This window comes from Dipteris shenzhenensis, chromosome 6 (genome assembly GCF_047967505.1).
Source record: "Dipteris shenzhenensis isolate YYH24624 ecotype China chromosome 6, Dip_SZ_1.0, whole genome shotgun sequence".
Taxonomy (NCBI): Eukaryota; Viridiplantae; Streptophyta; class Polypodiopsida; order Gleicheniales; family Dipteridaceae; genus Dipteris; species Dipteris shenzhenensis.
The window spans coordinates 36,352,047-36,379,035 of record NC_141601.1 but is presented as its reverse complement, the minus strand read 5'-3'; the positions used below and the strand labels follow the sequence as shown (position 1 = coordinate 36,379,035).

Sequence of the window (26,989 nt, the reverse complement as noted above, 5' to 3'; positions counted from 1 at the left end):
CACAAGAAAGTACACATGTTACTTATGTATATCAGCATGCGCACATACAAAACATTTCACACAAAAGTCTGCCTAGCCCTGTCATGAAGTCTCACATAAATACGAACAGGCGGTTATAGAATAGAAAGAGCATGATATTAACACCTCGAATGTTTTAATTTTTTGTCAAACTTGAAACTCTCCGTACATGCTCAGTACAAACTGGTTACTTCATGGTAATTTTCAGACTTGCCCATGCTACCCATCAACAATAGAGGCTTTGGGTAGAAAGCAAGCCTTAAAACTATCATCTCTGCTTAATTTAGAGTCCCTGCTATGCAGCAGATCTTTCCCTACCTTTATGGTCGGTCTGTTTTGCTGCAAAATATGAAGCTATGATCCTAGCCAGGCCTATACGTACATATGAGACACAGATACTGCAGAGATAACAATTCGCAAAACAGTATAAACGCACTGCTAGAAATACAAAAGTGATCACAATATCAGCAGGCCGCATGCGGGGGCTAGCTGTGCGGAAAATAGATGAGATGTAATGGGAGAACTCAAGCGTGAGAAACACGAGATCTTCCTAACTATAGTACACTGATTTATATATACCGATGGCATCAATGTCCTGACTATTGTTGTACAGTAGTACCAAATCCGCATGCAAAACTGAGCTGAAATATTCCCCTAATGGCGATTGTGGGAGAGGGAGGTACGCTGCTGAAACAGAACAAACTCCGGGCTGAAATGTGCTGCTGGAGGCTGGGAGCTGAATGCTGAAATGAGGGGCAAGGCCCCCCTTATATATGGCTGCAAGCAGGCCGACCTGGCAGGCGGTTTTGACGGACCTGTTTGGTCGGTTGACCGACATGCTTAGTCAGGTCATTTGACCTGAATTGGTCCATGCTGAAGGCTGCCCCTAGGCCCCAAAATGGCCTGAATCTTTCCTGTGATTTGATGGCTGTGCAGCTAGTTGTCTGAAAACAGCCTCAAGGCCAGCAAGAGGGTGGTAGAACACTAACCAAAATAAAAGCCTTCACAAAAGAATACTCAGCAAACACTCCAAAGACAGATAGGGGGAGCTAGAGCGCTCCTGCTCAAATACAAAGACACAGACTGGCCCCAAAGCCTTGGCGCCCCTTTCGGTATTTCTTTATTAATTGAAGAGTACCACAGGTAGGTTACACAACGAGTACAAACCCGCTCGCATTCAATGCTCTTTCCACACCTCGTAGGCTTCAGAATCGCCACATTAGCCCTGCAGGGCTCTGCTCTCACACCCACGTGACCATAGGCATCCATTCTCAGTGCAAACACCTGCATTTAACCTGAGAGCATTTACTAGCAGCCGAAACAAGGCCATACGCTCCCCAGACAACCACAAGTGTCCACTGACTCACTGGTACACCCAAACAATGGGTGAAAGCATAACTGAACCGCCCACGATGCTCAAAAGCACGAGCAACCTCTGCAAGCATTCATTGTAAACCGTCCTACCAAGCAAGTCTCTTCAAAACACAGCCCAATGCTTACGAGCAAACACAAGCAGGGATGGATGCGCCCTTCAGCTGTAGCTCCCACTTGAGCCTAGGCACAGAACCAATAGTCAACTGTGAAGGGGCCAATCTCAGCTTGTCAACCTCGTACACAAGCAGCCCGTGAATTTAATCTGACTAGCCATGAAGCAACCGTACGAATCGTACGTCACCCGTACACTCAGGTCCATGCAACCGTACACATGCCTTACGAAGGCCGTACACACAGGCATATAAGTGGCAACCTGCACATGTGGGTGTCCATACCTCATAGTCCGCGCATTAGACATATGGCCATCCATACACGCAGGTCATACCTAGGCGCCGTACTACAAGCCCCATACCAACAATCCATACCAGTAGTTTGTACACGCAGTTCATATCAGCCCGTACCAACCCATACACACAGATCGTTTGAAATCCGTACTCCGGGACCTCACTTAGGCACCATACCAATAGGTCGTACGAAATCTGTACTCCGGGACCTTGCCCTTCACCAAGTGTCATCCTACCTCCCGTGCCCACCATAGCCATCATCTGCGTTCCTTCAAGGCGCTCCACCTGACTCCCTTTACATGAAGATCATGTCGCCTTCCTTGCCCCAAGGCTTCCCAAGCCTTCCTTACCAAAATGGGGCTGCATGGGCTTGCCACGTGGCAGCCCATGCCTTAGGTTGCCCCCAAGGGCCACATTTGCCCCTAGGCCCTCTCTAATGGGGCCTTTTTATACGCCTACGAATGACCAACTTGAAAGGCCTAAGGTTTTTGGGCCCCTTTTGGCCCTAAACCTTTCAGTTGCCCCCAAGGCACAATTGCCTAAGGGGAACTTGCACACCCACATCCTGTGACCTCGCCATTTGATTACTGGGGTCGAGGGTCGAGGCCACATGTGAGCATCAAAACTCACGCCCTCGTGACATACCCCTCTTTTGAAACATGGCAAGCGACCTCGATTGCATATGAATGTTACAAGGATATGCAGTAACTAAAACACGTGTGAATATACCATCATAACAACATGTATTACCATTGAAAAACAGCATATATGATTGTTCAGAACTTAGGATAGCGATCCATATAAACTGCAAAAAACAAACCACTCATAGTGACTAGTACATTGATTATAGAACTCCCAAGGCAAAGATACTGTCAGCAAGCAGTACCTGGGGTGAAACAAACAATGTCACCAAGCGACCTCTAGATATCTGAGCTTGTCTATAACATAGAGACAGAGGTACTATCCCTCTCTTGAGCATCAGGCAATGCTCCAAACCTATGCTATGCTTAGCTTGAGGGAGCCACAACCAAGGTCGGCTCAAGCTGAAAATCATCTAGATAGAGCTGTAATAGCTGAGGTGTATCTGCTAGATCACCCTCTTCCAACCACTTTGCATGTAATGGAGAACAATTTCTGAATTTTATCAAGTACCGGCAAGAAACTCCACCTCTAATTTTTCTTTTTGCCACTAATGCAAGGAGACTCACTAGAAAGAAACTCGCTAAAGCAAGCTATGAGCGGAAATACAACATCATGAAATCATGAGGATAAATAAACCCCCTCAAAGTGAGGTGGAAAACAACCAAGGCTAAGGCTGAAAGTGCCACCTCAACCCTGTAGGAGTCTCAGAGAAGAAAGGAGAATCCTTCCATTCCCTGAAGAAAGAAGCCCTCCTAGCTAAGGCTGCACGGGAGTCTCCCTGTATACTCATCCATATGGCCATCAAAGTATGTACAATGTCTATCCAGATACTAGCCAAAGTGTGCGAGGGATGAACCTGAGTACCCTCCATAGCCTCTGAACATCTGGCTCTCTAGATATGCCAGGATGCTATGCTCGCTAAAATCTCCCAAGAAGTATCCACCGAGGCATGTACATCTGTAAAAGGAAGGTGTGGTACATCCAACGAACAGGACTCAATCTGATGACGTTGAACCAAAATGGCCCGAGAGGAGTCAAGTCTCTCATAGAATACTTGAGGCCCTGTAAGAGAAAGCCAAGCCACTGAGCCCCATGTCATAAAGAATGGGGAGTGGGCAAAGTGACTGAAAATCTTGACTACCCCCATCTAAATCATCCTCGCCTGTCTGCAATCCCATAAACAATGATGAATAGTCTCCGAGGCAAAGAGGCAGCAAGGGCAAGTAGGATCGGCTCTGAACCTGGATCTCCAAAGGTTCATGCAATCCCACCATGGATAGAAAGCCAAAAGAAGAGAGTGATCTTTCTATTCTTGTGGGATTTCCAAAGTCTCCTCCAGAAGCACCTCTGCAGATCCGCAGTGATATCAAATGTCTCCCAATGAGGAACTCTGAAAGGTCTCCAACCTCTACTACTGAGCTGAAATCTCCTGGAATTACTGACCGTGTAACGAAAGAAGGGGATGCTCTTCTCTCGATGCCCTCCGTCAATCCACTCCCACTCTCCAGGGTCCCACTGCAAATACCTAATAGAAACCCCCGTAGAGCCAAAGCCTCTAAGACCCGGTGGAGAGTAGCCGAGGTCTGGGTCGAGAAACCACACTGAATCTGATCCCTGCACCAAAAGACCTACAACCCTAATAGGCTGAAAAGCAGACTCAAGCAAGATGTCCTCTGTGGATCTGAGCAATCTGCCACCATCCTGCATAGTAAAAACTAAAGCATACTCCTGTGCATCTCGAAAGGCCAATACTTGAAGCGGAACACCGCCTCTCGTAAAAGTACCTGCCCAAGTGAAGCAAGTGAGTGGCATATCATCTATGTCTACCCACTCCTCTGGAAGGGCTGCCTCAATCTACATGATCCTCCCTGCACTTCCTCTGAGATGTCCTATCAACTGAGACTTGGTCTCCTCTGGAAGCTTGCGGAAAGCTTTCCAAGACCCTAAAGAAGATGCAAGTCCCCTCTCCCACCTGGACCACTGCATGTAGAGTAAGGCACCAAGTGGTCTGCCATGATCATCTAAAATATTGTCATTCCACATGATGGGTTGCCTATCAATCTCTTCACGAGAGGAAGGAGGAATCCTCTGAAGAGTGCTCGTGAAACTGGCCCATGCTTTCAGAATGGCAACCATGAGAGGGGAAGAAGGTGATCTGAGGTGTGCTATGGTGAAGATCCACCTAATACTGCTCATCCAGTCTCAAACTGAAGAAGGTGTGCACCTCTGTATGTTGCTAATAAGAAAGGCCTTCCACGGTTCCTGCCCTGGCATAAGTCCCCGTACCACCATCTTGCATAGTAAAGATCTGCACTGTAAAACTGGATCAATAATATTAAGACCCCCTTCCTGTGTAGGGAGGATGAGGGTCTCCCAAGCCACCCTAGCTAAGGTATCTACTATGCCATCAAGCCCACTCCAAAAAAAAATTCTGATCGGTCTCCTGAGCTGAGTGATGCAGTCCCTAGAATAGCACCAACAAGAACAAACAAACCAGGCTGTGGCCAAGAGGACCTGGTTGACCACCACAACTCTAGAGGCAAGATCTAGCTTGGCTGAGCTCCAAAAAAGGAGCTTCCTCCTGATGCTCTCCAACACGGGAGCAAACTGCAACGTGGAAGAAATATCCAAGCCAACCTGGCAGCCCAAATACCTGACAAACACACCCCTCTGAACCCAAGTAAATCCTATGTCAAGCCCCCAAACTGGAGTGTCCTCATCACTGATCCAAAAGCCATTGGATTTATGCCAATTTATTTGCGCCCCCACTGCCAAGCAAAATAAATCTGATGCTGTCCTAAAAGAAGTGAGCGTCTGTGGAGTGGCATCAAGGTAAACTGCTGTGTCATCTGCCAACTCACAGTCAAGTAACTTCTCTTCCCTTCTAATGGGAAGTCTCAGCCCAAAGATGTCAGCTTGAGATCTAACATAGATACTCATAGCTTCGGCCACGAACAAAAAAAGGAAAGGAGCAAGGGGGCATCCCTGACGGACTAATCTGAAAATCTGAAATCTCACTCCTTACCCCACCAATAAGTACCTGGTTGTGGGCTGATCTGTACAAAGAGGAAACACCTCTAATCCAAGCATCAGTAAAGCCAAAACGTAGAAGGGTGCCCTCCAAAAAACCCCAATCTACTCTGTCATAAGCTTTGTCCAAGTCCAAAAGTAGAATGGCTAGATTCTCGCCGTTCTGCATGGCCCACTCTAAGGCTTCCCAAAAAGAGAAAATGTTATCAAAAATGCTTCTGCCATGCACAAATCCCGCCTGAGTGTCATGAATAAGATCTGGGAGAAGGGGCTGCAATCGGAGGCTGATTGCCTTGGCCAGAATCTTGTAACAAGTCCCCAGAAGTGTGATAGGCCTCCATTGGGACACTAGATTTCTTGCAACCTCCTTTCGGGATAAGGTGGATGAGACCTTCTGTAAGCGACCCGGGCATCTCACCAGAGTCCCAAACGCCTTGCAAGGCTAAAGTAATGTAGTCTCCAATCATATTCCAAAATGCAATGAAAAAAGAGGGGGTAAGGCCGTCCAAATCTGGGCACTTGCCCTTGTGAAGGGCTGAAAGTGCAGTCCTGAACTCTGTGTTGGTGAAAGGTGCATCAAGCAAAACATGCATATCCGGTTTTACCAACAAAGGGATGCTTTGCCAAATAACCTGTCTAGCATTCTCTCTATCCTGTGTCTCAGGATCAGTAGTAAGAAGGGCGGCATAAAAATCTGAAGCTATGCACAAGACATCATCAGGATCTGTCTGTAAAACCCCATGTTAGTCAATAAGTTGGGATACACTCTCTCTACTATGTCTAGGGCCAAGAGTAGAGAAAAAGTGTTTATTGACTCTCCCACCCATCTGAATCCAGAAGAACTCTCGTGCATGAAAGGCATACTCTACTCTCTGATCAAGCAATACCTGCTGATGAGCCCTTGCTGTAGCAAGGCGCCCCTGAATCCAAGCATCTGAAGGCCATTTCTGCTCTTCCCTCTGCAAAGCTGCCAATTGCTCGCGAACACCAATCTCACGTCTGAGAATATCTCGTCTCCTGGTATGAGCAACTGAGAGGTAGAAGTCGCTAATACCAGAAAGGGCAGCAGCTACCTGTGATGGCAATGGCTGCCCACCCTGGACATGAGAAACCCATATCTGCAAGGCTGCCTCTGTAAGGTCCTCCTCTGTGTACAAGGCATCTGGAATCCTGATGCTGGCAGATCGGCCTCTCAAGTGGGGCTCTGAGATAGCCAACACAACAAGAAAGTGGTCTGAAGTGGAGACCCTAGCAGCAATGCATACCAATCCACCTCTATCAAGTGCCCAATCATCTACATAGAATCTGTCAATATGTGCATGAACAGGCATCCGCTGCCTCTTGTTCGACCAAGAGAACAGGAGGGACTGTGGCTGAATAAGAAAGGCATGGTCCAGCTGAGTATCTCTGCCTACTCCCATTGTGTCTATGCTCAAACACATAGCAATTCAGCAAATCCATGGCAATGCTCTCCCACGGTCTATCTGGTATTGGCAATGGCTGCAACAATCTAGGTGTCTTCTGCTTGTCAAACTTGACCTTCTAGCAGATAATGCATGTTCTGACAAAGGCATCCACATCCCGTCTCAAAGCTGGCCAATAGAAAAAGTGTTCCACTGCTTTAAACGTAGCATCAATGCCTCTATGTCCTGCATACGGTGGAGCATGACTTTCTATTATAACCTTTGACTGTAGCTGCTTTGAGACACAAAGGCATCCATGCATCATAATGAAGCCATCTCTGAGAGTATAATGGTCATGCCGCTGATCATTAGACAGCTGGTCATAAATCCTTGAGAAATCCTCATCCTGAGCATACTGGTCCTTCATTGCATCCAATTCACTGTGGTAAGCAATGGTTACTGCGGAAACCTAAGGCTTCCTTGACAATGCATCCGCCACCACATTCTTTTTACCTTCCACATGCACTATCTGAAAGTGAAATATGGATAAGAAATTGGCCCATCGCATATGCTTCTCAGATAACTTCGTATGAGTGAGGAAATATCTTAAAGATTGATGATCTGTCTGCACTGTGAAATCAGCCCCAAGAAAATAGTGCTTCCACGTAGCGAGAGGGTATGAATTACAGCCGGCAATTCCTTCTCATAGATGCCCAGATGTCTCTCATTATCCTGCAAAATTCTACCCTCATAGGCCACTACCCGTCCTTCTTGCATAATTACCCATTCTTTCCACATGCATCAACTTGGACGTGAAAAGCTTTCCGAAGATCTGGTAAGATCAATACTAGGTCTGTGGTCAGCTTTTCTTTTAGCATCTCAAATGCTGTAATTTTTTTTTCATCCCACATGAAGGATGCTTCTGCATAGCATAGAGTGGTGAAGCAATTTCAGTAAAATGGCGTATAAATTGCCTATAGTACAAGCATAAGCCCAAAAAGCTTCGTACTTCATGCAAACTCTTAAGCTATTGCCTGCTACGAATTGGTTCAATCTTCGTGGGATCCATGCGCACCCCATCCTTTGAGATAATGCGCCCCAGAAAGTGAATTTCAGGCATAAAGAATTCACTTTTCTTTGCATTTACAATCAGCCTATACTTGCGGAGTTCTGGCAATAACAGACCTTATGGTGGTCATCCGAGATGTGGGAGCAAAAGTCTCCTCATAATCTATGCCCTTCTTCTGTGCATAGCCATCCTGCAAATTTCTACTCATAGGCTACTACCCGTCCTCCTTGCTTAATGACTGCTCCAAGACCATTCTTTCCACGTGCATCAGCTTGGACGTGAAAAGCTTTCCGAAGATTTGGTTGTTAGAAAAGACCCAACAGAGGGTACACACAGCAAAAGACTTATAGTAATGCCCAGGAGCTCACACAATGTGGTGTGGGGTGTGGAATCACAAACTTCTTTACTTAATGTGCATCACATAGATGTGCAGACTCATCAATAGACAATGAACCAGCCAGATAGAGAAACCACCAAAATACATTTCCGTCCAAAACTATGGACACAATACAAAAGATATAGATCCAGAGTCCCACCAATGGTGTGGTCCTCTGATCTTACCACAAGGTCCTCCTATCAGCCAGTTATCTCTAGACTCCAGCCCGCATGCTCCACCTCGAGCTTATGTGGACTCTCCATCCTTTGACCTCAGCTCCTTGCTGCCCTAGAAGACAGTCAAAGTCTCAGCCTCACACTTGAGCTAAGTCTGCAGCAACACTAGTACTCCTTCAGCTTCTGGATGTAGGCCCCGAGGGTGGCGCTCTGCTGCTCCTTTCTGCTCTGCTGGAAGCTGCACTGCTGAATAAATTATGCCCCTCCAAAGGACTCTTTATATAGACATCTAGGGCCCCTTTCAGTAGACGACTGGCCTGCCCTAACATGGCCGACCAGTCTGCCATAGAACCAACCCCACAGGCCCCTATTTATTGGGCTGTGGGCACTTCTCTAGGGCTGTGTGCTCCCTGCCTTTAAGTGGGGGCCCAGGCCCCCTTGCTTTGTGTGCCAACCCCCTCCCACTCCCCTCTATGCATGGGGCTGTGGGCTGGCCTATGTGGCTGATCAGTTTCCTGGCCCTATAAAAGGGCAAGGTACTGCCCACTGCAGCCCCTCCCTTCCCTGCAACACTTGTGCTGCTGCCAGGCCCTCTTGCAGACCCTTTAACTTGCTCATAGCCTTTCTCATCCTAGGCGCTTCTGCTGCTCCAGATCTGCCCTCTTGCAGGCCCGCTCCATCACTTGGATGCCCCGCCATCTGCACTGTAATTCGTGGCATCTGTTGCAGCCTTCTTCTCTTGTGAGGTGCTGCTCATGTGGCAGCCCCCTCTCTCTCTCTTTTTCTCTTGGGCACATCCTGCCCTAGGTCTCCCTCCCCCACGCTCTCCTCATATAGGGGCTTACAGATGGGGAGGTGACCTTTCCAACACTGGTAAGATCAATACTAGGTCTGTGGTAAGCTTTTCTTTTAGCATCTCAAATGCTGCAATTTGTTTTTCATCCCACATGAAGGATGCTTCTACATAGCATAGAGTGGTGAAGCAATTTCAGCAAAATGGCGTATAAATCGCCTATAGTACAAGCATAAGCCCAAAAAGATTTGTGCTTCATGCAAATTCTTAAGCTGTTGCCAGTTGCGAATTGGTTCAATCTTCGCGGGATCCATGCGCACCCCATCCTTTGAGATAATATGCCCTAGAAAGTGAATTTCAGGCATAAAGAATCCACTTTTCTTTGCATTTACAATCAGCCTATACTTGCGGAGTTCTGGCAATAACTGACCTTATGGTGGTCATCCGGGATGTAGAAGCAAAAGTCTCTATGTGGAAGACATCGTGGATCTTCCAATGCTCTGGAAGTCTCAATCGGACTGAGACATCATTTATTACCTGCAACACCTGAAAAGGATCATAATATCGAAAGGATAGCTTGAAGTAGATGCGCTTTTTGCCCACTTTGGTTTTTAACCGGGCTTTCTCAAATTTCAATAAGACCCATTGCCCTTTTTTCACTGCAAATGCCCTCCGTCTTTTATTTGTACCTGCTCTTTGTTTCTCCTGTGCCTTTTGAATGGCTGCACAAACCGTGGCATAAGCAGAGTCATAATCCTCCACAAATTGATCAGTGGCAAAGATTTTCTCTTTTGTTTGCATGAGTGGAGTTGGTAAAGATCTACCATATACAATTTTGAAAGGAGCTTTTCCAGTGGAGGAATGAATTGTGTTATTATAAGCAAACTCCACAAGAGGAAGGAATTTCTCCCAAAAGGTTTGCTGGTCATGCACATAAAATTTCAGGAAATCCAAGAGTATACTATTCGTAACTTCAGTTTGGCCATCCGTTTGAGGATGAAAAGCTGAGGAGAAACTTAGAAGAGTTCCAAGGTTCTCAAACAAAGCCTACCAGAAGTTACTAGTGAACTTTGAGTCTCTATCTGATACTATAGACTTGGGCATGCCGTGGTGCCTAAAGATGTGTCTAATAAATAAATGGGCAGGTTCAGATGCCTTGAGATTCTTTCTGCGGGGAATGAAATGGGCTTGCTTGTTGAATCAATCTACTATCACCCAAATCATGTCATGATTTTGATTGGTCCTGGGAATTCCTCTAATGAAGTCCATGGTGATGTGTTCCCATGGTCTCTCAGGAATGGGTAGGGGCTGAAGTAAACCCTTGGGTTTTCCTCTCTCATACTTAGCTTTTTGACATGCAAGACAAGCTGAAATGTAGGCAACAGGGTCCTTTTTCATGTCAGGCCAATAGAAAACTCCATAAGTGGAGTTGGTAAAGATCTACCATATACAATTTTGACCCGGAGCAGATTATTCTGCATAACTTCACTACGGGACGTCGAGGCACGACTCGCAAGATGTACCTTTTAAAGTTCAGAGGGCTCCCATCCACTGATGCCCAATGGGTGGGCAGAGCTACATTTCAAGAGTGTCCTGAAATCCTAGATGCTTATGAGGAAGCATTTCAGTTGAGGACAACCGAATGAAAGAGAGAGGGAATGTCATCCTGCTTCAACAACATGTATCCACTTGCTTGGTAATATTTCTTTTTGTTTTTTAATAGTATGCTTATTAAGAAATAAAATGTTTTCCTACTGTTCAATTACCGTCAATGGGGACTAGCTCTAGCATTTGAGGGTGGACCCCCTTTCTTGGGGTTATGGGTTTTTTAATAGTATGCTTATGAAGAAATAAAATGTTTTCCTACGGTTCAATTACCGTCAATGGGGACTAGGTCTAGCATTTGAGGATGGTCTAGCATTTGAGGATGGACCCCCTTGCTTGGGGTTATGGGCATTAGTGACCCACAAGAGTGATGGCCTCTCTTTGAGAGAGACATCTGGAAACCACACCCCACTTGAGTACCCAAACATGGGACCAATTAAATGCACAGATTGCATACTGACCTAGAAACCATTCAAGAGAATGTTCCCTGAGCTTTGGGTGTGGGCCTGGCAGCATGCCAGGAGTAATGGAGATACAAGATAAGACGACAAACAAATGAGCTCAGCATGGCTCAATTATGATCTTAGAGTACATCAGTAGATAGTCCAAGCTATTAAGAACCCGTGGGCATGATCAGAATTGAATTCTGACAACTTTGAGATTTTAGGGTTTTTGGGAGTGACACGTGGCAGACTGCCACATGGAATCTGAGCTGGCAGGTCAGTCCACTTGTCCCACACATGTGGCAACATGCATTGCAGGGCATGCAGGCCAAGTGTCTGGCCCCAAATCTAGTAGATTTGGGGCAGGGTGTGGACTATCCTCCTTTTTTTTTTTTTCCCAAGAAAAAGACTTCTATTAAGTAAGAAAAAAAACCCGCGAGAGCAAGCTCAAAGCGGAATACATCATGAAATCATCGGACTATCCTCTTTGGGACTGCAGCCCACCAAAAATATGGGACAAGTGTCCACCTTCCACTCTCAACCTTGGTTGGGGGGGGGGGGGGGGGCTGAGCCTATAAAAGAAGGCCTCTCCCCTTCATTCCCTACATGAAAAAATTAGTCACTTTTCTTCTCCCTCCTTTTGGTTGATGCAGCAGAACCTCTCTAGCTCCTTGGGTGCGGCCAGCTTCTCCCCAAGCCATTCTCTCACCTCAGCAGCACTTTCTCTCTCTACTGTAGCACACTCTCTCTGTACAGTTCCAATCCCTCCTCTCCAAAAATCTGTCCCCTCTCAGCTCTTCTGGAGCAGCAGTAGCATCCTCTCTCCTTCTCCTAGCCTAAAGCAGCCACAGCCCCTTTCTCTCTCCTATTGCAGTCTTTCTCTCTCTATTGCAAAATTTCTCTCTCTACTGTTCCAGCCCCTTCCCCTTGCAGAGATCTGCCTTACTCTGTACCTCTGGAACAACAGCAGCTCCTCTCTTACATCCCCTCCCTTGGGATCAGCATTGGTATCACTCCATAAAGGCTTTCTCTCTCTAGCCTACAGGGTGTTTTTCTGAGCTGTTCTCATTCCAGCCCCATTTTCACACTCTCCTCACCCAAGGGAGCTTCAGAGGCATCAAGGACTTCATCTACAAAAGGGTTAAGTCACGAAGGGAGTCTGTATTGTCAAGTTTATCTCATTTACAGCACTATTTCTCGTTGTTTCTACTATCTTTCTAGAAACTAGTGCTTGCCTCTAATGTTGGATGTAAGTGGTGATTCTTGCAGGGTTCTTCCTTGTGGATTGGGCAAGCCAAGAGTTGAAACCTTAGCTTGGAGTCCTCCTTTCTGTTGTCTACCTTTTACATATGCTCTTGAGTCTTGTATCTAGGTCCTAGGCTTTCACTGAGTTCATCAGTTTGAAAGGTGCATTGCACCTTGGTCTTGTATCTCCATTTTCAAGAATAAAGTGAGCCTAGATAAGGGGGGGGGGGGGCCGTCTTGGCCCCTCAATCATATTGCAATTTCCAATGATGTCACTTTGTGTTTAAGTTGTATAATCTTAATTCCAGCTTAATTGCAATCTCTTAAGTTCAAGTATATGTGTTTGGCAACTCGCAATCATTTCATTCAAACGCCTCTGCAAAATCCATTGTCTGAATTGATAGAAAGCACCGAGCAGTTTACAGAAATCTATACATCTTGCCAAGGATGCAACCCTCACATGCATGAGGAGGAGGTAACTCCAAAGGAGGCAATGCATCAACCGTAGCATGCTTCTGAAGTGTCATCAAGCTCCCATAGCTCATGTGCCCATATCTGGCATGCCATAACTCCGCATTCTACATCGCAGCAGTGGGAGTGCTCACTGAAAATACAAGATCAGATCTTTTCTCATAAATGTCAAGCTGAAAAAGACCCCGATACAAAGTGCTAGACAACATCAAAGCATAGTCACTCTCTTTGACTCGGACTGCACACTTAGCATCATCAAATATGACCTGAAATCCTCCTCTATTGAGAGAGGACACTGAAAGCAAATTCTTCTATATACCTGGCACATAAAGAAAATCTGTAATTCTGAAATATGTGCCATTGTAAGTATGATGTCCCTCACTCCACACACTGAATAAGAAGAATTATTTGCACATGTCACCTTCTTTTTAGTAGGTGGTGGATGCAGAGATGCAACAAGGCTCTTCTTAAAAGTGATTACTTATTAGCACCACTATCAAAATACCAAGTGTTCGGTGTCTCATTGACACTGAGAGAGCATGCATCCTTTGAAGGATCATAGCTATAAGTCAAGAAAGAATATGGGTCATCATCAAGAGTGGATGTAGCATCTGAACTACCCACTGAAAAATCTGAAATGCAAGACAAAAAAGCATAGTGCTCTTCCACAAAGTTGGCTGTAACATCTCCTCCATCATGTGCATTAGGAGGTGATGCATTTAAGACAGCCATACCTGAATCCCTTTTCTTTTCTTTAGCTATGCACTTCTTGCATTCACCAATATAATGACCTAGCTTCTTGCAGTAGAGACAAATGCCCTTCTTTTTAGGCTTATCTGCATCACCTTTAGCCTTGTAAGAGGGCTATCCTGAATCAGCTTTATGCTGATGTGCGGGCTCATTGGCATGTTGCTTTGGCTGCCCTTTTCCTTTGGGCTTAAACTTAGAAAGCATGGCATGCTCGCAAACCCGTGTTGCCATATTTCTTCTTGTCTGCTCTTCTTGCAACAAAAGTCCCACCAAATCGTGAAAAGAGAGAGGATTGCTACCCCCCCTCAGTGACAAATTCAAAGAGGTATGGAAACCAAGATAAGACTCAAGAAGAGAATTCACTGAATCCGGAATAACTTCATCTATATTCAGCAATTGTTCCCTCAAATCCTGAAGTTTTGTGAGGTGAGCATTCATGGAATCTCCCTCATCCATATGCGTATGAGATAGCTCTCTCTTCAGGAAGAGAACTCTGGCATCATTACTTGCTGCAAACATACTCTCTAAAACCAAATTTCTGCAAGAAATTACACCTGAAAGGGGCAAATCAACTAAAAGCCCCAAAATTATCTGCAAAAGCCCCAAATTTACTCCCAAGATGCAAGCCAAAAAATGGCTATCTGAAAAAATGCCTGACAAAGACACCTTCCAAGGTCCACCTGCAAAGAAAGTTTTGCAAATGACCACCCTGTTGGAGTACCCTGCAAAAGTACTTTGCTCTGAAGACCTGCAACAGTCCGTACAATACGGATAGTACGACTGTATGAACAGCTGACGTAAGTTGTACGACGAAATGCATTCAACTGTACGGAAGCCGTATAAATGTACGGACACCAACAGTGCTTGTATAAGTCTCCCTAACCGGAGTTAAGTATCTTTAAACATAGTCAACACTTTGACCAATAAAAGATAACTCTTTGAACATAATTAAATAAATGAAGAACTCTTTAATTATGATCAAATAAATGGTCAACTGGAGCTTTGACTTGGCATATTTACAACTTGGTGACAACAATCCATGTGGCACTAATCATGGAAGAAAAACAAGAGAAAAAGACTAGTTCTCAACCAACCTATTTTCAAAGAACCCAGCTCACTGCCTAGGGAATCTTTGAAACAAGAGCCAACAACCAAGGTGAGGGACTAGTCCAATGAATGCCTTGCTCTATGAATACATAGAAGACACCTGCAAGCCAAGCCTTGGAAAAACATACCCACTCATCTAAGATCCTAATGACCCACGCTCCCATATGGCACGCAAGGTGTAGATAATATCTTACCAAATGACAACAAGGGTGGTTGTCGAAGGGACCTCGTGGCCTCCCATCACTGGGCTGCACTGTCATGACTAGAAATCACTAGTCCATGATTAGTAGACATTAAAACATTATTATATATTATATGCCAATGGTGTAACATGTATTTGTATTTATGATGAACACCGACCGATTTGTTATGGCGGTGGATCATCTCAGTAGATAGGACTAGTCGAGCTGGAGCCACTGCTTCAGACGGCATCGAATTTGGACATGTGATACTTATTCTACTAATAAAAAAGTGCACACACGTGTCTAGGTCCTAAGGCAATAGGAAGGGAAAGGTGCATTAAGGTGAATGGTAGACGCAGAGGTCATAGACTAAGGGTAGGTGTAAATGGGAAGATGGAACTTGAGTGATCTCAAGGGACATTAATGAAAGGGTATCACCCTTTCATTGTGAATCTCACATAGCATTCTTCATTCACCTTGCATTCATCTGCCATCTCTCACACACCTTGCATTTAGGTCAAAAATAGAAACAAGTACTCTCACGAGGGCGCTCTTCCCCATTGGAGGCTCAATTGGCATTCAAATTCCGCATGCATTGCAAACATTTGCATTCTTGAGAAGGCTAGTTCTTCACATTTGGTAGTATCAGAGCAGTGACAATCCATGAAAGGACAGCAAGAGAAGAGGAAGAGTGCAGCGAGACAGGGCGAAAGCACGCGAAACAAAGCCGCGGACTGCAAGAAGAAGGGGCCGTACTGGCAAGGCACATGCAAGCAGGCCCCGTGCGAAAGAAGGCGTGCATGCAAAAGACAGACTAATGGACGGAAGAGACGCCACGTTCAGAAGATGACGCACGACGAGGCCACACGTTGACCAGACACGGCATGACAGACACGAGGCTTGAAAACTGAAACCCAATAGCAAATTCCGATTAAAGAGTAGCAACAAGCGTGACGGCAGGCTGACGCAAACCCGCCCCACCGTTACAGCAAGTCATTTTCTCTCTTGTATTACTAAAAGGAAAGAATGGAAGGAGAAGGGATATTTAATAATGAACTTGTTCTTTTTCCTCCACTACGAGAAATAGATAGGGAGAGAACACCATCACCTCCTCTTGAAGAGGATAATGTAGATGAGGGTTACACACATATTGAGTATGATAACCCACGTATAGAATTACCTTCATCTCTCCTTCAAGAAACTCTTGATAGGGAGTTTTTCTTTAGAAATGAAGGGAGAAACGAATCCATCCAAGAGCAAGGCGTTGAATTTACGCCTTTAACTCAAAATCCCATACACATGGATTATAATCCAAGTGCAAGAGGGTTCTCAGCTTAGCCATATGATTGAACAATCCATTATGACAAAATTAGAAACTAAGAGAGTGCTGAATTTTGGGGATGACGATTTGAGTACCCCCCAAAGAGAGCTGAATTCCAACCCTGAGAGAGAATAGAATTACCAAAGTATGATGGAGCAAGAGAGGTGGATAAAATCCTCAATTGGATTCATCATTTTGAGCTATATTTTACCCATCAAGATAAGACTGACCACGAGAAGCTTGCTCTTGCCACACTACATCTACAAAAGGATGCTTTGATGTGGTGGTCCTTATTACAAACAGGAAAAGAGCCTATTCTTCAATGGATGGTAGGACTAGATGCTTATCTGCATGATGGTAGAAAGTGATTTTTGATTGTGGAACTAGTGGTAGATAGGGCAGTGGAGGCGTCGGTGAAGAGCATGCAGATTAAAAAAGCAGTCCCACCTACCAATAGTCACTATTTTTGCGATAACTTTCGATCCTTACCTTGGACTTAGGAGCTCTTTTTTTCGTTGCGAAGCTGAAATCAAGCTCTACAACTCTCTAGAAGAAGTCAGGCCTGAATCTGCTTAAAAAAAGGTCGAAAACAAAGAACACAACAAACGACCGGTTTGTGTTGACAGGCTGCTCCTATCTTGCAGCAAAGATTGGACTTGTGGGAGAAGCGCTCCCTAGCTTCAGCATTGATCCTCTTGTCAGCTGTTATGTATACTTGTCTTTATGGGAAATCAACTTGAAGGATTTCTATTATTATGTTTGTGAATAACATGTTTCCAGCATAGTGCAGTCTAGAGAGTGGGGGATGTTGCAAGCGATTGAGAAACTGATGAAATATACAGGCTATGGGTTCATCTGTGATGCTATTATTGTGTTTGTGAGTTGAAGAGCCATTATAGTGGTCACTCACGGTCCTCTGGTTTCTCTCATCACTATTTTGGAGCCGCCAAATTTATAGAGCAGCTTAAGGCCACTTTCATGCCTCCAAGGCATGAAGAAGAATTAACCTTCCACTGGAAAAGGTTCAAGCAATTTGATAACGAGAGTAACGCTGAATTTACAGCTAGGTTCTAGAAACTCTCTTTAGAGTTACCTGAGAAGAGCGAGATAGAATGAAGAAGTATTTAGCAGCCCTAACCCCGAAAGTGAGATATGAGGTTGAAATGTTTAACCCAACCACCTTGAAAGACCTCACTAAATTGGCTAGGATTGCTAAGAGAAAATTCAATCCTCGTAAACCCTTCAACAAAGGAAACGAGAAAGCTATTGTACAAAATGTTAACAACCAATCACGTCCTGGATGGATACCATTTCCTTCCATGACTGACGATGAGAAAAAAAAGCTAATTAAGGAGGGTAAATGTTTCGGATGTAAGAAAAATAAGCCAGGGCATCCATGGCATAAATGTCCTACTCTATTAGCCAAAATTGCCAAAACCAATTCTGTAAAAGGGAAAGGCAAAGCATCCAAGCACGAGGGTGAGGCTTCTATCTCCTCATCCCAAGACTCTACGATGAGCATAGAACCAAGTGTAAATGCTATCCATTCAACCAACACTGGTATGGATGTGTGAACTGAATAGAGAGTAGGCATATTCATTTTAGAGTATAGACGGAGAAAAATCCATGTAGAGCATCTGATAGGATGAATAGGGCTGAAATAGAAGAGTTGGAAAAAGAGAGTGATGATCTATAGTCTCTATAGATTAAGAAGCTCTTCATCACAAAATCATTTATAGCCAAGGTCCACCTAGTTCAACGAAACATTTGGGTGAGAGAATTGTTTTAATACTGACCAGTTTGTTGAGAATATGTTTCAGCTTATTGAGCAGGTTACTATAAAGAGATTTCAGCAGCTTGGTATTCAGAACATAATTCTGAGTATGAAGAGATATTGAAGAGGCACTGTAAACTACTTGGAGCTTTCTATCAATTTAGACAACGGATTTTGCAGAGGCGTTTGAATGAAATGATTGCGAGTTGCCAAACACATATACTTGAACTTAAGAGATTGCAATTAAGCTAGAATTAAGACTTATACAACTTAAACACAAAGTGACATCATTGGAAATTGCAATATGATTGAGGGACCAAGACGACCCCCCCGCCTTATCCAAGCTCACTTTATTCTTGAAAATGGAGATACAAGACCAAGGTGCAATGCACCTTCCAAACTAATGAACTCAGTGAAAGCCTAGGACCTAGATACAAGACTCAAGAGCATATGTAAAAGGTAGACAACAGAAAGGAGGACTCCAAGCTCAAGTTTCAACACTTGGCTTGCCCAATCCACAAGGAAGAAGCCTACAACAATCACCACTTACATCCAACATTAGAGGCAAGCACTAGTTTCTAGAAAGATAGTAGAAACAACATGAAATAGTGCTGTAAATGAGATAAACTTGACAATACAAACTCCCTTCGTGACTTGACTCTTTTGTAGATGAAGTCCTTGATGCCTCTGAAGCTCCCTTGGGTGAGGAGAGTATGGAAATGGGACTGGAATGAGAACAGCTCAGAAAAACACCCTGTAGACCAGAGAGAGAAAGCCTTTATGGAGTGATAGCTATAGAGAGAGAGTGCCAATGTTGATCCCAAGGGAGGGGATGTAAGAGAGGAGCTGCTGCTTTTCCAGAGGTACAAAGAAAGACAGATTGAGAGGGGAAGACAAGAGAAAAGGGAGCAAGAGAGAGTGAGAGTGACACAATAGTGCAGGTGTGAAGTGATGAGTGAGCCACACCACAAACTCACTTAAGTTTTATTAGGATTAGGTTTACCCTATGACTGTCTTAAGACAGTCATAGGTGTCCTAACTTTAATTCTTTAATATAAGGGTAGGCAATGTGCCTTTACCCCAACAACCTCCCACCTAAAGGCCAATGTGCCTAAAGGGGAGAAAAGAATAAAAATACAGCAATATACAGTTACTGTATACAAGACCATAAAGTAAGAATGGTCTCATCCTAATCCCATGATGTGGCGGCAATGTGCAAACCGCTCTGTAGGCAAGCTCTTAGTGAGCAAATCTGCAGGATTATCATCAGTATGGACTTTCACAAGCTCTAGACGCTTGTCTTCCAGTACCTCCCTGATGAAATGATATTTCACCTCTATGTGCTTGGTCTTCTGATGAAAGACCGGATTCTTTGCCAACATGATAGCACTCTGACTATCACAATGCAGAACTGGCATATCTCCTGTAATGCCCAAATCTCCCACCAGCCGAGTAAGCCATATTGCTTCCTTGCAAGCCTCAGTGGCTGCAACATATTCAGCTTCTGTGGTTGATAGTGCAACGCATTTCTGCAACCGAGACACCCATGATATAGCACCTCCTGCAAATGTAAAAATATAACCGGTAGTAGACTTCCGGTTATCTGCATTCCCTGCATAGTCTGAATCTGTAAAACCATGCACCAATGCATCCTGCCTACCATAGCATATGCACAAGTCTTTGGTACCTTTGAGATACCTCAAGACACCTTTCACTGCTTCCCAATGCCGCTTGCCTGGATTTGCCATGTACCTGCTGATGACTCCCACCGCAAAAGCAATATCCGGACGAGTGGCAACCATGGCATACATCAAAGATCCAACTGCAGATGCATACGGAACCTTGGCCATTTCAGCCTTATCATCATGTGATCTGGGGCTGTCCTTACTGCTGAGTTTTAAATGTGGAGGCAACGGGGTACTAATGGACTTCCCCCCTTCCATTTTAAACCTCTGCAGTACTTTGTCAATGTACTCTTTCTGTGACAGAAATAAAAGTCCCTTGGACCTGTCACGAGTAATACGCATGCCAAGAATATGATTGGCATCACCCAAGTCTTTCATGTCAAAAGACTTATGCAGTTGTTTCTGCAAAGCACTAATCTCATGCTGAGATTTACTGGCAATAAGCATGTCATCCACATATAGAATGAGTAGCATCAAACTGCCATCCTTTGCCCGTTTGGTGTACAAGCAATGATCGGTCTCACACCTATGATACCCTTGGGACTGCATGAATGCATCAAACTTCTTGTACCATTCTCTTGGCGCCTGCTTGAGTCCATACAAGCTCCTTTTGAGCTTACACACAAGCTGCTCTTTTCCTTTAACAGCATATCCCTCTGGCTGACTCATATAGATCTCATCATGGAGATCTCCGTGAAGAAAAGCTGTCTTCACATCCATCTGACATAAATCCATGTCAGCATGAGCAACAAGAGCCAACACTGCTCTCAAAGTAGTCATCTTAACTACAGGGGAAAAGATCTCATCAAAGTCAATGCCCTTCTCCTGCTTAAATCCCTTGGCAACCAATCTGGCCTTATACCTCGGTAAAGCATTTGAATCCACTTTGACTTTGTAAACCCACTTACATGGCAAAACTTTTCTGCCTGCAGGTAACTGCACCAAGTCCCATGTATCATTCTGAAGTAGAGAGTCCATTTCTAACTGCATGGCTTTTTCCCACTTCTTTTTCTCTGTTCTTCCCATAGCTTCCTTGAAGCTGGAAGGCTCACCACAATCTGTCAGCATGATAAAATCAGCCACATTATTGGCTCCTGGAACAAACCTGGCAGGAGGCCGTTGTGCACGGGTGCTCCTCCTAACAAACTGTTCCGGATTAGGCTGCTGTCCAGCCTGTTCTTCATGCATAACAGGTGGCTGTACCACCGTAGCTGGCTGTTCTACAGCCCCATCTGTTGGCACATCCAGTGGTGCATTATTGGCAAAATTTTGTGGCTGATTTTCAGCCTGTATACCCTCTTGAACAGGGTGATCTGCAGCAGCCTGCTGCTGTATATAAATAGGCATTCTTTGCTGTCCAACATCATCATAAATAACCCGCCTGTATTCCACAGGTTGCACGGGTTCCTTGTGTACACAATCTTCTTTAAAGATGACATCATTGCTGCGTATAACTTTCCGTTTAACGGGATCCCATAATCTGTACCCCATTTCACCTTCATCACCATATCCCATAAAGATGCATCTGATAGACTTTGGATCCAGTTTGGTGCGTAGATCTTTGCGTACATGAGCAAAGCACTCGCAGCCAAATACCCGTAAGTGCTTATATGAGGGTGGCTTGCCAGACCACACCTCCTCTGGCACTTTCAACTCCAAAGCCTTATTTGGTGACCTGTTAATAATGTGAACTGCTGTTTGCACGGCTTCTGCCCAAAAGCCATGGGGTAATGCAGCATAAGACAACATACATCGAACCTTCTCCTGAATAGTTCGATTCATCCGCTCACTTGCACCATTTTGAGATGCATTATGAGGGGCTGTGAGTTCCTGTTTGATGCCCTTAGCTTGGCAAAACTGCACAAAAGCATGTGACACATACTCACCCCCATTATCGGATCTGAGGCATTTCAGCCTACGACCTGTCCGATTTTCAACCTGAGCGACAAACCTCTTGAAAACATCTAGGGCATCTCCCTTATGCTTCAAGAAATAGACCCACACCTTACGTGTGGCATCATCAATGAAAGTAATAAAATATTTGGCACCCCCTAGTGATAACTGTGGCATCTCACACAAATCAGTGTGCACTAGATCAAGTGGTGCTCTATTCTGGGGAGTTCTCCTTTTATGAGGAGTCACAGAATGTTTGCCAAAAATACAATGATCACAAGTAGGCAAATCTGAAAATGAGAGAGACGGCAGATAACCCAAACGTGACAGTTCTTTCATTCCTTTAACAGACATGTGTCCCAACCGGCTATGCCACAATGAAACCTTTGGCAGCTCGGTTATGGCAACAACATGATTACCCACACTGGAAACATAAAGAGGGTACAAGGTATCACTCTTAAAACCCTCAGCCACTACTGTCTGGCCAGCAGTAATCACCCATTTGGAATCCCCAAATGTGGTGTGGTAACCACTGTCATCTAATAAGCCAGTGCTAATCAGATTTTTCTTGATTTCCGGCACATGGCGAACACCATCAAGCATAAATGACTGTCCATCAGGAAATACTATCTGTATACTGCCAATCCCTGCAATCTGACATGCATAGTTGTTCCCAAGATGAACAACTCCATGAGTACCTGTGTAGGAAGTAAACCACTCCCTGTGAGGTGTAACATGAAAAGAGGCACCTGAATCCAAGAGCCAGGTGTGCATGTCATGGCCATCAATAACCAAAGCATGTGCTATTACAGCAGAAGAGCATAAAACATCATGTATGTCACTGTCACTGTCCTCTGCTGCAACATTCACTGCATCCAATTCAACTAGCGTGGCCTTGCCTTTGCCTTTGCTTGCATTTCCTGCATCCTGTGATTCAGCCTTCTTGGCTTTCTGATCCCGTATGAACTTGAAGCACTTCGACTTCACATGTCCCTTCTTGCCACAATAAAAGCATTCAATGTCCTTTTTGCCACGGGACTGACTGCGGGATTTGGACTTACTAGCAGATTTCCCCTTCTGCTGAGTCCTGCCTCTATCCTGTACCTGCAAAGCATTTGAAGACTTGCTGCCCGCATTATTCTTCCTGCTCATCTCCTCCATAAGAAGAGAGCTCTCTACATCAGCATACAAAAGAGTAATATTTGAATTAGACAGGGTGGTCTTGAAAGTGTCCCAACTCTCAGGGAGGGTACACAACAAGAAAGTGGCCTTGAACTCCTCATCAAGATTCAACCCCTGTGCAATCAGCTGTGTAAAGATAGCATTGAACTCACTCAAGTGTGAGGTCATAGCTGTACCTTCCTTCATGCGAAGATCGACCAGCTTCTTCAGCCAATAAACCTTACTGGCTGAGCTCTTTTGGGCATACAATTCCTCTAGTCTCTGCCATAGACCATAAGAGGTCTTTTCAGCCTGTACATTGAACACAAGAGTGTCTGAAATAGTGAGCATGATAGCTGCCCTCGCGGACAAATCAAGCTCTTCCCAATCATCAGCTGCCATATCAGATGGCTTGACACCCTTTACCCTTATGGGCTTAGCAATCTTCTTTAACAGAAGAACATTCAAGCACTGTTCTGCCCATAATGCATAGTTATGTGCTCCTTCCAGTTTCTTTATGTTCAGAATTGAAGAATCACCTCCTCCTGATGCCATATCAGATGAGGAAAGTACCTGACTCCCTGGAAGTAAAAAGACTGAATAATAAAGTTCTGATTTCTCAGAAAAAGTCTGCTCTATTCAAGAGCCAGTAGCACTCTCAAAAGTGCTGTTTTTACTGTCAGTAAAATCTGCAGCAAAACAGTAAATGTCCCTGCAAGTACTGTACCTTCTGACAAACTGTTCTGAGCTCAAAGAGGCATAAAAAACAGTAATTTCAGACTGCTGCTGCTGCTCAACAAGAGCTTAACAGTGCATAATTATCTGACAAAACCACTCAGACTGCTGTAAACACTGCTGTACTGACTGTACTGACTGTACTGATCACTTCTCCCACCTCAGATGAGGTATGTCACTGTCTCAAATTGCAGAAGACACTCCAAAAAAAAATAAATGACTCTTCAGCCTGTCACACAAAACCTGCAACAGGAAATGGGATAAATCCCAAGCAATCACCCTTATGCCAAGGGGAGAAAATGCATCTGAAGATCTCTGTTGGTAACCCAAGTGCAATCAAACAAAGTCTGGGCAAAAGCCCCTTGATCTGACACCTGAATCAAGTGAAGAACACCTCAACACTGAGGTAGCAAGCAATATGAAAATCTCTCTGACTCTTGTACCTGACAATGTGCAAAGCATAGACTGCCTCTGTGTACTCAGTAACAACACAAACCACAAAGTACAAACACCCAGAAGAAAATCTTTTGAGCACTGTCAACGATGGGCAGTTAGGGACCGAGTAAACTCGATGCGCCCTGACCAAGCGTGGCTCAACTGAGATTTTCAGAGTGTGTACAAAGAATGTGACCTGCAACAAATGTCACCAAAGGCACTGCGGAAAGAAAGCAAATGTGTGCTCCCTGGCTACACACTGCCTCAAGGCATAGACTGCAAACACATCTAGGCAAAAGCCCTTTGAGAATGTCACCCAAAACTGAGAATGTCACTCAGTAAAAAAAAAACTCCGGCTGTCCTGCTGTACTTCTGTCCTTGCAGCAAGTACACTTCCCCAAAAAAAAAGATTTTGCAGCAAAAAACACCAAGACCTGCTGTTTCTGTACCTTCTGTTTCGACGCTAACTCAGCGTATCTGCTGATGGACTGCGCACAGAATGACTGTCGTCCGTACCCTTTGTACGGCTGTCGTCCGTACCTGTGTACGGCTGTCCGTACGACTGTACGGACAGTCCGTACAGCTGAGGTACTGAATAGCACAGCAGCTATACTGCTGGACTACGGAAGGCTAGCGACGCCTGCTCCTAGTAGCAGCTGCTGCTGGATGCAATGCCACGAGCTGCAGCTAGCAGCTCATGTGTACTGCGCCACCCGCGACCAGCGACCAGCGACCATCCACCCGCGACCAGCGACCTGCGACCAGCCACCCGCGACCAGCGACCTGCGACCAGCCACCCGCGACCAGCGACCTGCGACCAGCCACCTGCTCCGGAAAAAGACCTGCAGATCTGCGCCGAAATGCGCTCGCCTGCACCGCCTTGTTGCCCTCGAAATGCGCCGATTTGGAGCTGCCCTTGCTGCTCGACACCGCCGCCTTGCACCACAGCTCGCTGCTGGAGCTCCGTCCGTACGGTTAGCAGCGAGCTCCGTCCGTACGGTAGGGGTAGGCTAGGGAGAGGAGGGGTAGGCTAGGCTCTGATACCAGTTGAGAGGGGAAGACAAGAGAAAAGGGAGCAAGAGAGAGTGAGAGTGACACAATAGTGCAGGTGTGAAGTGATGAGTGAGCCACACCACAAACTCACTTAAGTTTTATTAGGATTAGGTTTACCCTATGACTGTCTTAAGACAGTCATAGGTGTCCTAACTTTAATTCTTTAATATAAGGGTAGGCAATGTGCCTTTACCCCAACACAGATTTCTATAAGGGAAAGGGGTTGGAACAATAGAGAGAGAAATTTTATAGTAGAGAGAGAAAGACTGAAGCAGGAGAGAGAAAGGAGTTGTGGCTGCTTTAGGCTAGGAGAAGGAGAGAGGATGCTACTGCTGTTCCAGAAGAGCTGAGAGAGGGCACATTTTTTGAGAGGAGGGACTGGAACTGTACAGAGAGAGTGTGATGTTGTAGAGAGAAAGTGTTGTTGAGGTGAGAGAATGGCTTGGGGAGAAGCTGACTGCACCCAAAGAGCTGGAGAGGTTCTGCTGCATCAACCAAAAGGAGGGAGAAGAAAAGTAACGAATTTTTTCATGTAGGGAATGAAGGGAAGAGGCCTTCTTTTATAGGCTCAGCCCCCCCCAGGCCCAAAGTGGAAGGTGGACGCTTGTCCCAAATTTTTGGTGGGTTGCAGTCCCAAAGAGGACAGTCTACAACCTGTCCCAAATCTACCAAATTTGGGACCAGACACTTGGCCTGCATGCCCTGCCATGCATGCTGCCACATGTGTGGGACAAGTGGACTGACCTGCCAGCTCAGATTCCATGTGGCAGTCTGCCACGTGTCACTCCCAAAAGCCTTAAAATTTCCCAGTTGTCAGAATTCAATTCTAATCACACCCACAGATTCCTAACAGCTTGGACTATCTACTGACGTACTCTAAGGTCATAATTGAGCCATACTGAGCTCATTTGTTTGTCGTCTTATCTTGTATCTCCATTACTCTTGGCATGCTACCAGGCCCACACCCAAAGCTCAAGGAACATTCTCTCCGAAGAAGCATTAGATATCTGTGAAACCATTAAAGATACTATTAGTTTCCTTGACTATTTTGGGGCACGCTCCCCTAGAAGGCCCTTCACACCTCACAAAGGCTCTCCGCCCACCTTCAAAGCCCTCCAAGGAATCAAGTCTCATGACTGACACAAATCGTTCGAATCCATATAGGTTAGAAATAGTTAAGCCATATGAGTACACAATGGCGTCCTAGTTACTAGATCCGGCCACACGTTTAAAGCCACGAGTCCCATATTTTACGTCATTACTAAAACTCAGTCTCCGCCTTTCCATTCTAAAGCTTCCAATTCATCCTTATGGAAGCCATACGGCGCAATGGTCGTCCCTAAACCTATGCTTTGAATCGAAAAGGATACACACTCTACGCCTAAAGACCTCCACAGAGGAATGAGACACGTTGCTGCGAAAGGGAGTACCCGTTATATTTCAAATCACGGGAAGTTTGGTAAAGCCATGCGCAAACTTCCATAACAGGTTTGGATCTAATCGTACTTTTAAAAAAATGCAAGGGGAATTGCGTGCAGATCATGCTCCCCTCCCTCTGGAACCGATTAAAAGCAACAGAAAACGAAGGAAGGAAGCCCGAACCCGGGGGACGTCGATATATTTGTAGAGCGACCAATCAGCAGAGCAATCGTGCGCGGAGCAGTCGTGGTTGTGGGTGCAAGCCATGCTGAGATGCGGGAAGGCGTTGCAAGATCAAACAAGCGGATGGAAAACAGGAAAAACCTAGAGCTGCGAGATGACGAAGAATGCAGAACTCGCGCACGGCAGGTTATAAAACCTAGAGCTTTGCAAGATCAAAACCAACACAGACTTCAAGGAAAACA

General features: G+C 45.2%; 1 protein-coding gene across 3 annotated transcripts in view; it reads right to left on the bottom strand.

The window, feature by feature from the left end:
- The window catches only part of LOC147901123 (PITH domain protein (DUF1000)), a 46,308-nt gene extending 19,324 nt beyond the window's left edge, over positions 1–26,984 (bottom strand). For all 3 annotated transcript variants that reach the window (XR_015541132.1, XM_087375772.1, XM_087375773.1), the window contains exon 1: positions 26,748–26,984. Coding sequence is in view for 2 of the 3 variants with exons in the window: in XM_087375772.1 (XP_087231898.1) it covers positions 26,748–26,831 (84 nt within the window). In the remaining variant the exon portion in view is untranslated. The remainder of the gene's footprint in view (positions 1–26,747) is intronic.
- Between the last annotated feature and the right edge of the window lie 5 nt (positions 26,985–26,989).